Genomic DNA, 12,619 nt, shown 5'->3' on the forward strand with positions numbered 1-12,619 from the left:
GCTTGTGTTTCTAGCTCCGACAGTGCAGTAATATCTAACTAAATGCTTGTGTTTCTAGCTCCAACAGTGCAGTAATATCTAACTAAATGCTTGTGTTTCTAGCTCCAACAGTGCAGTAATATCTAACTAAATGCTTGTGTTTCTAGCTCCAACAGTGCAGTAATATCTAACTAAATGCTTGTGTTTCTAGCTCCAACAGTGCAGTAATATCTAACTAAATGCTTGTGTTTCTAGCTCCAACAGTGCAGTAATATCTAACTAAATGCTTGTGTTTCTAGCTCCAACAGTGCAGTAATATCTAACTAAATGCTTGTGTTCCTAGCTCCAACAGTGCAGTAATATCTAACTAAATGCTTGTGTTCCTAGCTCCAACAGTGCAGTAATATCTAACTAAATGCTTGTGTTTCTAGCTCCAACAGTGCAGTAATATCTAACTAAATGCTTGTGTTTCTAGCTCCAACAGTGCAGTAATATCTAACTAAATGCTTGTGTTTCTAGCTCCAACAGTGCAGTAATATCTAACTAAATGCTTGTGTTTCTAGCTCCAACAGTGCAGTAATATCTAACTAAATGCTTGTGTTTCTAGCTCCAACAGTGCAGTAATATCTAACTAAATGCTTGTGTTTCTAGCTCCAACAGTGCAGTAATATCTAACTAAATGCTTGTGTTTCTAGCTCCAACAGTGCAGTAATATCTAACTAAATGCTTGTGTTTCTAGCTCCAACAGTGCAGTAATATCTAACTAAATGCTTGTGTTTCTAGCTCCAACAGTGCAGTAATATCTAACTAAATGCTTGTGTTTCTAGCTCCAACACTGCAGTAATATCTAACTAAATGCTTGTGTTTCTAGCTCCAACAGTGCAGTAATATCTAACTAAATGCTTGTGTTTCTAGCTCCAACAGTGCAGTAATATCTAACTAAATGCTTGTGTTTCTAGCTCCAACAGTGCAGTAATATCTAACTAAATGCTTGTGTTTCTAGCTCCAACAGTGCAGTAATATCTAACTAAATGCTTGTGTTTCTAGCTCCAACAGTGCAGTAATATCTAACTAAATGCTTGTGTTTCTAGCTCCAACACTGCAGTAATATCTAACTAAATGCTTGTGTTTCTAGCTCCAACACTGCAGTAATATCTAACAACACACATCTAAAGTAAAGGAAGTGAATTAAGAATATATAAATATATAGACGAGCGATGTCAGAGCGATGTCAGAGCGATGTCAGAGCGATGTCAGAGCGATGTCAGAGCGATGTCAGAGCGATGTAGAATAGAATACAGTGTCTACAAATGAGACGAGTCATGCAAAATATGTCAACATAAAGTGACTAGTGTTCCATTATTAAAGGGGCCAGTGATTTCAAGTCTGTGTATATAGGGCAGCAGCCTCTCTGTGTTAGTGATGGCTGTTTAACAGTCTGATGGCCTTGAGATAGAAGCTGTTTAACAGTCTGATGGCCTTGAGATAGAAGCTGTTTAACAGTCTGATGGCCTTGAGATAGAAGCTGTTTAACAGTCTGATGGCCTTGAGATAGAAGCTGTTTAACAGTCTGATGGCCTTGATAGAAGCTGTTTAACAGTCTGATGGCCTTGAGATAGAAGCTGTTTAACAGTCTCTCAGTCCCTGCTTTGATGCACCTGTACTGACCTCTCCTTCTGGATGGTAGCGGGGTGAACAGGCAGTGGCTCGGGTGGTGATGATGCACCTGTACTGACCTCGCCTTCTGGATGGTAGCGGGGTGAACAGGCAGTGGCTCGGGTGGTGATGATGCACCTGTACTGACCTCGCCTTCTGGATGATAGCGGGGTGAACAGGAAGTGGCTCAGGTGGTTATTGTCCTGGATGATCTTTATGGCCTTCCTGTGACATCAGGTGTTGTAGGTGTTCTGGAGGGCAGGTAGTTTGCACCACGGTGATGTGTTGTGCAGACCTCACCACCCTCTGGAGAGCCCTGCGGTCAATTCCACATGGCTGGCTACTTTAAAATGGATGTGTACTGGAGGAGTGTTTTAATGATTTAGTTTGGAGGCTTCAGGTGTTCTGATCCGGCCTTAACCGGTTGTGTCCTGTTTGCTATAACGTAAGATGGATAACACAGTACCAGAAAGCGATATCAGAAAGCGATAGAAATAGCACTACTTCACATGCAGAGGAGGCTGGTGATGGGAGGACAGCTCATAATAATGGCTGAAATACAGTGAATGGAATGTAGGGACCTAACAAATATATATTTTGTTTTTGTTTGTTGCCTGATTCAGTTTTTTCCATTTTGTTTTCTCAGGTTTCAATTTCCTAGAGTTTCATGTTTTTGCTCTCAATCACCTTTTTGAAATGTTTTATTCAGTAATGTTCTAAGTCCACAACAATGCTTAAACCACATCAGGAGAACACTTAAGGTCTGGGATAATGTTGATAATGTTTGGTTGTAGTTACCATTTTAATTCCAGTGTACTGAGGCTGTTTGTTTTAGAGGTGTTTTTGTAAAACCAAATAGCCACAATAATCATCCTCATATGGTTCTGCCAGGTCAGCACGGCCTACTTTCTAGATGACATTTAATGTGAGAAGGATTTTGGATAAGGAAAGGCTTTCCCATGTCCAGAATGACCATTCATTAGCATCATCGCTAACGGCGACACACCACACATACAGACGGGGAATTCTCATTGGTTCTTCAGAAAGTTGCAGAAAATACCAATCACTGATTCATTCTGTTCATGTCTTATGATAAACTTAATTGTTCATTAATTTACTTAATTTAATTGACTTGATTCCCTACTAAGTTCAGTACATTGTTGGATTCCGTTTTAATGTCTGGATTCCGTGATTCCGTCCTCATTCTCAACATTGTGGATTTTCTCGGACCCTAGGAATGGTACAATTCCATTTATTCTGTTCCAGACATTTCTATGAGCCTGTCCTCCTATTTTAAAGTGCCAGCCACCGCTGTTTCCATGGCAGGGGGAAAGACACATAGCAGTTTTACATTACAGCACATCATTCAGATGATTGGTTGTCTGGGCAAAGGAATTAGGATCCTCTTTTCAGCAGCCTCTCTATTGTACTTCCTGTTATCTTATTTAACTTGTATTGTACTTCCTGTTATCTTATTGAACTTGTATTGTACTTCCTGTTATCTTATTGAACTTGTATTGTACTGGACGCCCAAGTAGGCGTTTGTCTTAGACTACATCACAGTTCTGCTCCCTTCTCCCAAGGTGTCCACTTGCTCACTTTCTTGCGTGGATTTAACGATAGTGGAAACTCGATGCTTACAACAATCATATGCTTTTAAATCCACGACAGGGAGCGCAGACTTCTGGGAAATATTGGGGACTGAGCCATTGTACTTTGTTGTTGTGTTCCAGAGGAGGGCCTGCTGTATCGAGCTCGCTATTTTGGAGACAATGAGTTGTACCAGAGGGCTCAGAAGATGGGCACACCGAGCTGCTCCAGGCTGTCTGACATCTCCGTTTCCTTGGGTGGTTAAATATAAAGGAAGGCTGTTGATCGCCACACTGATAGGTAAGAGCTCACCGCTAAAACAACCCAAATGGCACCCTATTCCCTTTATAGTGCACTACTTTTGACCAGGGCCCATAGGACACTATAGGGAATAGGATGCCATTATGGACTCAGTCAGGCACAGTCTGTCTATATAAGGCTCCATTGTTGTAGTGTCCCCATTGGGTTAGTTATGAAGTCTTACTGAACTATGTACAGTAGCAAGAAAAAGTATGTGAACCCTTTGGAAATACCTGGATTTCTGCATAAATTAGTCATAAAATTGGATCTGATCTTCATCTAGGTCACAACAACAGACAAACACAGTCTGCTGAAAGGAATAACACACAAACAATTATATGTGTTCATGTCTTTATTGAACACACCGTGTAAACATTCACAGTGCAGGGTGGGAAAAGTATGTGAACCCTTAGATTTAACTGGTTGACCCTCCCTTGGCAGCAATGACCTCAACCAAACGTTTTCTGTAGTTGTGGATCAGACCTGCACAACGGTCAGGAGGAATTTTAGACCATTCGTCTTTACAAAATTGTTTTAGTTCAGCAATATTCTTGGGATGTCTGGTGTGAACTGCTCTCCTTGAGGTCATGCCACAGCATCTCAATCGGGTTGAGGTCAGGACTCTGACTGAGCCACTCCAGAAGGTCAGGACTCTGACTGGGCCACTCCAGAAGGTCAGGACTCTGACTGGACCACTCCAGAAGGTCAGGACTCTGACTGGGCCACTCCAGAAGGTCAGGACTCTGACCGGGCCACTCCAGAAGGTCAGGACTCTGACCGGGCCACTCCAGAAGGTCAGGACTCTGACCGGGCCACTCCAGAAGGTCAGGCCTCTGACCGGGCCACTCCAGAAGGTCAGGCCTCTGACCGGGCCACTCCAGAAGGTCAGGCCTCTGACCGGGCCACTCCAGAAGGTCAGGCCTCTGACCGGGCCACTCCAGAAGGTCAGGACTCTGACCGGGCCACTCCAGAAGGTCAGGACTCTGACTGGGCCACTCCAGAAGGTCAGGACCCTGACTGGGCCACTCCAGAAGGTCAGGACTCTGACTGGACCACTCCAGAAGGTCAGGACTGACTGGGCCACTCCAGAAGGTCAGGCCTCTGACCGGGCCACTCCAGAAGGTCAGGCCTCTGACCGGGCCACTCCAGAAGGTCAGGCCTCTGACCGGGCCACTCCAGAAGGTCAGGCCTCTGACCGGGCCACTCCAGAAGGTCAGGCCTCTGACCGGGCCACTCCAGAAGGTCAGGCCTCTGACCGGGCCACTCCAGAAGGTCAGGCCTCTGACCGGGCCACTCCAGAAGGTCAGGCCTCTGACCGGGCCACTCCAGAAGGTCAGGCCTCTGACCCGGGCCACTCCAGAAGGTCAGGCCTCTGACCGGGCCACTCCAGAAGGTCAGGCCTCTGACCGGGCCACTCCAGAAGGTCAGGCCTCTGACCGGGCCACTCCAGAAGGTCAGGCCTCTGACCGGGCCACTCCAGAAGGTCAGGCCTCTGACCGGGCCACTCCAGAAGGTCAGGCCTCTGACCGGGCCACTCCAAGAAGGTCAGGCCTCTGACCGGGCCACTCCAGAAGGTCAGGCCTCTGACCGGGCCACTCCAGAAGGTCAGGCCTCTGACCGGGCCACTCCAGAAGGTCAGGCCTCTGACCGGGGCACTCAGAAGGTCAGGCCTCTGACCGGGCCCTCCAGAAGGTCAGGCCTCTGACCGGGCCACTCCAGAAGGTCAGGCCTCTGACCGGGCCACTCCAGAAGGTCAGGCCTCTGACCGGGCCACTCCAGAAGGTCAGGCCTCTGACCGGGCCACTCCAGAAGGTCAGGCCTCTGACCGGGCCACTCCAGAAGGTCAGGCCTCTGACCGGGCCACTCCAGAAGGTCAGGCCTCTGACCGGGCCACTCCAGAAGGTCAGGCCTCTGACCGGGCCACTCCAGAAGGTCAGGCCTCTGACCGGGCCACTCCAGAAGGTCAGGCCTCTGACCGGGCCACTCCAGAAGGTCAGGCCTCTGACCGGGCCACTCCAGAAGGTCAGGCCTCTGACCGGGCCACTCCAGAAGGTCAGGCCTCTGACCGGGCCACTCCAGAAGGTCAGGCCTCTGACCGGGCCACTCCAGAAGGTCAGGCCTCTGACCGGGCCACTCCAGAAGGTCAGGCCTCTGACCGGGCCACTCCAGAAGGTCAGGCCTCTGACCGGGCCACTCCAGAAGGTCAGGCCTCTGACCGGGCCACTCCAGAAGGTCAGGCCTCTGACCGGGCCACTCCAGAAGGTCAGGCCTCTGACCGGGCCACTCCAGAAGGTCAGGCCTCTGACCGGGCCACTCCAGAAGGTCAGGCCTCTGACCGGGCCACTCCAGAAGGTCAGGCCTCTGACCGGGCCACTCCAGAAGGTCAGGCCTCTGACCGGGCCACTCCAGAAGGTCAGGCCTCTGACCGGGCCACTCCAGAAGGTCAGGCCTCTGACCGGGCCACTCCAGAAGGTCAGGCCTCTGACCGGGCCACTCCAGAAGGTCAGGCCTCTGACCGGGCCACTCCAGAAGGTCAGGCCTCTGACCGGGCCACTCCAGAAGGTCAGGCCTCTGACCGGGCCACTCCAGAAGGTCAGGCCTCTGACCGGGCCACTCCAGAAGGTCAGGCCTCTGACCGGGCCACTCCAGAAGGTCAGGCCCCTGACCGGGCCACTCCAGAAGGTCAGGCCTCTGACCGGGCCACTCCAGAAGGTCAGGCCTCTGACCGGGCCACTCCAGAAGGTCAGGCCTCTGACCGGGCCACTCCAGAAGGTCAGGACTCTGACCGGGCCACTCCAGAAGGTCAGGACTCTGACCGGGCCACTCCAGAAGGTCAGGACCCTGACCGGGCCACTCCAGAAAGTCAGGACCCTGACCGGGCCACTCCAGAAAGTCAGGACCCTGACCGGGCCACTCCAGAAGGTCAGGACTCTGACCGGACCACTCCAGAAGGTCAGGACTCTGACCGGGCCACTCCAGAAGGTCAGGACTGACTGGGCCACTCCAGAAGGTCAGGCCTCTGACCGGGCCACTCCAGAAGGTCAGGCCTCTGACCGGGCCACTCCAGAAGGCATATTTTCTTCTGTTGAAGCCATTCTGTTGTTGATTTACTTCGGTGTTTTGGGTCGTTGTCCTGTTGCATCACCCAACTTCTGTTGAGCTTCAATTGGCGGACAGATTAGCCTTACATTCTCCTTCAAAATGTCTTGATAAACTTGGGAATTAATTTTACCGTTGATGATAGCAAGCTGTCCAGGCCCTGAACCATGATGCTCCCTCCACCAGACTTTACAGTTGGGATGAGGTTTTGATGTTGCTGTGCTGTGCCTTTTTTTTCTCCACACATAGTGTTGTGTGTTCCTTCCAAACAACTCAACTGTAGTTTCATCTGTCCACAGAATATATTTCCAGTACCGCTGTGGAACATCCAGGTGCAATTATGCAAATTTCAGACATGCAGCAATGTTTTTATTGGACAGCAGTGGCTTCTTCCGTGGTGTCCTCCCATGAACACCATTCTTGTTTAGTGTTTTATGTATCGTAGACTCGTCAACAGAGATGTTGGCATGTTCCAGAGATTTCTGTAAGTCTTTAACTGACACTCTAGGATTCTTCTTAAGATGACTGCTCTTGCAGTCATCTTTGCAGGACGGTCACTCCTAGGGAGAGTAGCAACAGTGCTGAACTTTCTCCATTTATAGACATTTTGTTTTACCGTGGACTGATGAACATCAAGGCTTTTAGTGATAATTTTGTAGCCCTTTCCAGCTTTATGCAAGTCAACAATTCTTAATCTTGGGTCTTCTGAGATCTCTTTTGTTCGAGACATGGTTCACATCAGGCAATGCTTCTTGTGAATAGCAAACCCACATTTTGTGAGTGTTTTTTATGGGGCAGGGCAGCTCTAACCAACATCTCCAATCTCGTCTCATTGATTGGACTCCAGGTTAGCCGACTCCTGACTCCAATTAGCTTTTGGAGAAGTCATTAGCCTAGGGGGGGTTCAAATACTTTTTCCAACCTACACTGTGATTATTTAAATCATGTATTCAATATAGACAAGAAAAATACAATTTGTGTTATTAGTTTAAGCCGACTGTTTGTCTATTGTTGTGACTTAGATGAAGATCAGATCCAATTTGATGACCAATTTTTGAGAAATTCCAGGTAATTTCAAAGGGTTCACACACTTCTTCTTGCCACGGTATGTTATGAAGGCCAACACATCATCACCTAACTGTAAGTTATGTCCCATGTCTTCTTGCCACGGTAGGTGATGATGTGTTGGCCTTCATACCATACCGTGGCAAGAAGACATGGGACATAACTTACAGTTAGGTGATGATGTGTTGGCCTTCATAACATAACTATGTAAGTAATGAGTCCCATGAACAGAGAGCCACGGTATGGTGAGTTATGAGTCCCATGAACAGAGAGCCACGGTATGGTGAGTTATGAGTCCCATGAACAGAGAGCCACGGTATGGTGAGTTATGAGTCCCATGAACAGAGAGCACATGTTGAAACTGAATTGTTTTTTGCTCTCTCTTTTAGGTAGTTATATCGAAACCGCAAAAACAATTTTATTGCCTGTAAATACGTACGCTTTTCAACATTCGGGACTGTGACTTCACTGCACACCAAAACTCGGACAGACTCTCTCTCCTTGAGTTGGAGATCTCGTATGGCGAAGAAGAAGAAGAGAATGAATGACCTAAAGTCTTGTTGAGGAAGAATGAATGCCCTCTTTGTTGATGATCATGGTGATGTGTCACGAAGTGACTGCTCTGTTACAAGCTGACTGTTTTACAAATGCACTGTTAGGGACTCCTGCTTTTACCCTCTTACGTCCTAAATGGCACACTATTTCCTATATAGTGCACAATTTTTTTTCTTTTTTTTTATCCGGACCCATAGGGCTCTGGTCACAAGTAGTGTAGCATATAGAGAATAGGGTGCTATTTTGGATACACCCTCGAGTCAGATGATGTAAGGGCGGTGTTATAATCAGGAAAAACTCTGATCAGAAGTGGTTCGTTATAGATGTCCTCCTTTAGCAGGTGATACTTCCGAGATATTCATCTTTTTATTTCGATCTGGTGAAAACACAGAAGAATGGTTAATACCAATTGAAGCTGATGACAGTTGGTTTCCTGATTTATACTTTATACATAAATTATGATTTTTACTATGCAGGGATTATATTTATATATTCTCCTATCAGAGTCAGTAAGGTAAACATACACCTCTCAAGACATGTACTGAGCAATTTTAATTTTGCAGACCTATGTATTTAAAATGAGTGAACCCAGTGACTGAGAAAGTAATTTATTTATTGTTGGAATTCTAAAATATCAAAATGTTTTTAATCAAGATTTTCTTCATTAGAACACAACGGCTATCTAATAAAGTAGGTCTTGCTCAAGATGACACGTCCATATTATGTTTTTACTCAAACAGGGAAAATAAATATTCTACGTGCCCCATCTGTCATTCTTCCTCTCTCTCTCTGTGTGTGTGTGTGTGTGTGGGAGCTGGACAAGTGCCCAAACCAGTGAGTGCATTACTCATCGAAAAATTGGCTTGTACAACAGTGACTAGTTGTAGCAAAGACGTGAAGATGTGCACGTTTCCTACCAAATCAGATGGGCTGTTGTGCACGTTTTCTACCAAATCAGATGGGTTGTTGTGCACGTTTCCTACCAAATCAGATGGGCTGTTGTGCACGTTTCCCAGGGACAGCTTCATTCCACAATATGTATTTAAAACCACAAGCAAATCAGTGGTGAGGAACTAGACAAACAATGAACATCTACCCTGGGGCTGGTTGGCACTCACAGGTACACTAGTTTTTTATATACTTCTCAGTACTTGACTGCCCCTTCTAGAACAGGTCTTCCAAGGAAATGTCTCATATACACAGGCCATTTCTTGGGATATTGCAATATATCTCAGTTTATGGTCAACACCTGTAGTTGACTTGCTGTATCGCTAGAGGGCGCTGACGCAAAAAAACGTCTGAGAAAAACAAGTGGAGCTCAGACAAAGGCCCTGCAATGAATAGAGAAAAACAAATGCACCTGTGTTGCAAAGAATCATAGTATTTAATGCTGTGTTGCTTCATGCTTCATTTTTTACCTTTATTTTACTAGGCAAGTCAGTTAAGAACAAATTCTTTCAATGACTGCCTAGGAACAGTGGGTTAACTGCCTGTTCAAGGGCAGAACGACAGATTTTGTACCTTGTCAGCTCGGGGATTTGAACTTGCAACCTTTCGGTTACTAGTCCAATGCTCTAACCACTAGGCTACACTGCCGCCCCAATAATTGGCAAAGATCTGATCTAACTGATCAAAAGTCAAGCCCAATCAGTGGGGGGGGGGGGAACAATTTTGTTGACTGTGTAAAATGCAGCCACAGTGTGCAACCTACATATGGTGTTCTTGATTCAATGAGGTAAAGTGGAGTTTCATTCAGTGATAGGTATATCACACTACACCCTCATAAGACAATCTGAAAGGTTTGGTCAAAGCAACAATGAGTTTTGTAAATAAAAATATTTTATTGTCTGAGGTTCATAAAATGGAAAGTATCAAGACAGTACAGATATTTGAATATCAAATAAAATGATGCACAGATGAGTATGCAGGAGGACATTCCAGTCGAAACCAGAAATAAAGAATCCAGTAAACTGACCTGTGGTTCACAGAATGGATGCTACAGACGGAGAAGCAAGTACTGCGACGTAATGTTGGTCTCTAACCAAACATGTCCATCTGGTCCCCTCACCATAGTGTACAATGAAATGCCATGAAGAAAACATATATTACCACAGTTTCTAAAATGGCCACATACAAACATTACCATACAGCTAGCTGCCATTGTCTGGTTTCAATAGAAACAGGTCAACATTTTTAACAATAAATGGAAAACCAAACCACCCATCTTGTATAAAAATAGATATTAGTGGTTTGCAAAAGTGCCAGAAACTTCATTTCAGTGTTTGAGTTAACACCATTCTCTTAAGCACACTGAACTACTCACATACCATTTACTGTGGCTCCCTGTTCCATTCTCTTAAGCACAAATAGTTGTTCTTATTAACTTTCCACGTACCATTTACTGTGGCTCCCCTACACAGGAACACCAATCGGCAAATAATGAACATAGCAAAGTAATCGGCGATTCATCTTAACGGTTAAGAAAATGTCCTAGAAAATCACACATTTGACTAGAATCCCAAATGTTGATCACTAGGGCTCTGATGAGCGTTGTAGGTAGGACACTTGGTACAACGAGGTTTATTAGAAAAATATCTAAAGAACGTCTCTTTGGTTTCTCTCAGCATTCTTCAATGAGCAACTCTTCAGAGCTGTACAGTTTCTTCTTGATCACTCTGAAGCCCGTGCTCAGTCTAATTGCCTGTCTCTTTACGGGACTGGATGGAGACTTTGTGGAGAAAAGCCCTTGGATTTTGGGCCACAGTCCTCCAGAATCGAGCCTCAGCACCAGTGTGAGCTGGAAGGTAGGGACGAGATATGGGTCCACGGCGATCTGTTCCATACTCTGACACACCTCCCCCTGTTCCACACAGAGGTCTATGAGAGCGCCCCTCAGGCCACAGGGCTCGCTGGCCGCCAGGTGAAGGAGCTCTTGGCCTATGTGTTCTAGAAGCTTCTCAGGGATGAGTAGTTTTGAACATCTAAGGGCACCGTCTTTGGCTTCCCTTAAGCTACTGGCAATTAGGTGCACAAGTTCTTTCAGAAGGGTCTCCTCCATTGAGAGGAGATCATCGTATAGCACGTTGCTGAAGTCATCAGATGAGGATATCGAGGGAAAGTCAAACCCTGAAAAGACGGAGGGCAGTTTTAGTCATACAGAACATCAGATCAATTTTTTGGTCAAACTAGCAATAATAATAATAACCTGGTCTCAGATCTGTTTTTTTCTGTATTAATAGCCAACTCCTATCCTCAATAAGACAGCACAAACAGGTCCCGGGACCAGGCTAGGTCGAGTTATTAAAAATATTTACCAGAGTCTGAGAGATCAGTCCTGCTGCCATTGTCTGAGTCGGAGTCTAAACTGTGACGGCTGCTCTGTCCGTCTCCACTGAAGTCCGTTAACTTCTGCACCAGTTTCCCCCATGAAGACCTTTTGGCAGTGGCGTCCATTGGAGAAGGAGATGAGCTGAAGATATCTAAATCATGGACCATCATGGTTGTAGGAAGTGCATGCATCATTTCCAAGTGGTCAAGTGTTCAACTTCTTATAACTTTCCAAGTCTCAGGGATCATAGATCAGGTTCTGTTGAGAGAAATAAGGGCAAAAGATGAGACCACTGAATTTGAAAGTAACGTTGACTAGCTAGAATTTACACAGACAATCTAACAATACAGCTAGCTATTCAGTGACTGATATAGCTAGTTATCTATTGTACTAAAACATTTACCGAGTGGAGGAAGAAGGCAGTTGACTAAGCTAGCTAACGTTAGTCCTTTCATTCCCTTGTTCAAAGTTGACGGTCGAGACAATAGGTTGAAACAATAGCCAGTGACAGTAATGCTACTTACAAAGATATGTTGCTAACGTGGAAATGTTCTTTCTGTTGCGAATCCAGTTTATTTATTTTTGTTGCTGCGATTGAGGACAAAGGCTTCCCAGTCAATCCGACTATACATGTAGCACTCCCGTCGCACAGCTACTCAGCTCTGCAGATATTCTGCAACGACGAAGCTGTTTAAATATGCAGACGGGAGAGCAGCACGCCCAGTTCTCACTTTTCAGCCAATCAGAGGCAGGACAGCACGCCCAGCGCTCACTCTTCAGCCAATCAGAAGCGGGGGCACGTCATCGGTGTTCTATCTTGCCTGGTAACATGCGGTTAATCACAGAGGGGGCAGAAGGAAGGACGCAGACATGGCGAAGGGGGGGGGGGGGGGGGGGGGGGGGGGGGGGGGCCCTCAAAATGTATTTTCTGATCGGGAAAAACACCAGCTACAGTCTTTGTTGCACGTAGTACTAGCCCGGACATAGCCAGGACATAGCCAGGACGTAGTACTAGCCCGGACATAGCCAGGACGTAGTACTAGCCCG

At 46.4% G+C, this 12,619-nt stretch overlaps 2 protein-coding genes across 2 annotated transcripts in view; one reads left to right on the plus strand and one right to left on the minus strand.

The window, feature by feature from the left end:
* LOC109878109 (dnaJ homolog subfamily B member 12-like) overlaps window positions 1-9,012 on the plus strand; it is a 21,327-nt gene extending 12,315 nt beyond the window's left edge. Inside the window, 2 exon segments of the mRNA XM_031813054.1 lie at window positions 3,369-3,525; window positions 8,079-9,012. Of these exon segments, the coding sequence (XP_031668914.1) occupies window positions 3,369-3,490 (122 nt within the window). The 3' untranslated portion in view covers window positions 3,491-3,525; window positions 8,079-9,012.
* Window positions 9,013-10,061: 1,049 nt separating this feature from the next.
* Window positions 10,062-12,250, minus strand: LOC116359733 (DNA damage-inducible transcript 4 protein-like). Its single transcript, XM_031813116.1, has 3 exons — window positions 12,097-12,250; window positions 11,559-11,830; window positions 10,062-11,370 (listed from the first exon to the last, which is right to left on the minus strand). The coding sequence occupies exons 2-3, from the start codon at window positions 11,764-11,766 to the stop codon at window positions 10,865-10,867; spliced, it is 714 nt and encodes a 237-aa protein (XP_031668976.1). The 5' UTR covers window positions 11,767-11,830; window positions 12,097-12,250; the 3' UTR covers window positions 10,062-10,864.
* Between the last annotated feature and the right edge of the window lie 369 nt (window positions 12,251-12,619).

This window comes from Oncorhynchus kisutch, unplaced genomic scaffold, assembly GCF_002021735.2.
Source record: "Oncorhynchus kisutch isolate 150728-3 unplaced genomic scaffold, Okis_V2 Okis04b-Okis11a_hom, whole genome shotgun sequence".
NCBI classification, from domain to species: domain Eukaryota; kingdom Metazoa; phylum Chordata; class Actinopteri; order Salmoniformes; family Salmonidae; genus Oncorhynchus; species Oncorhynchus kisutch.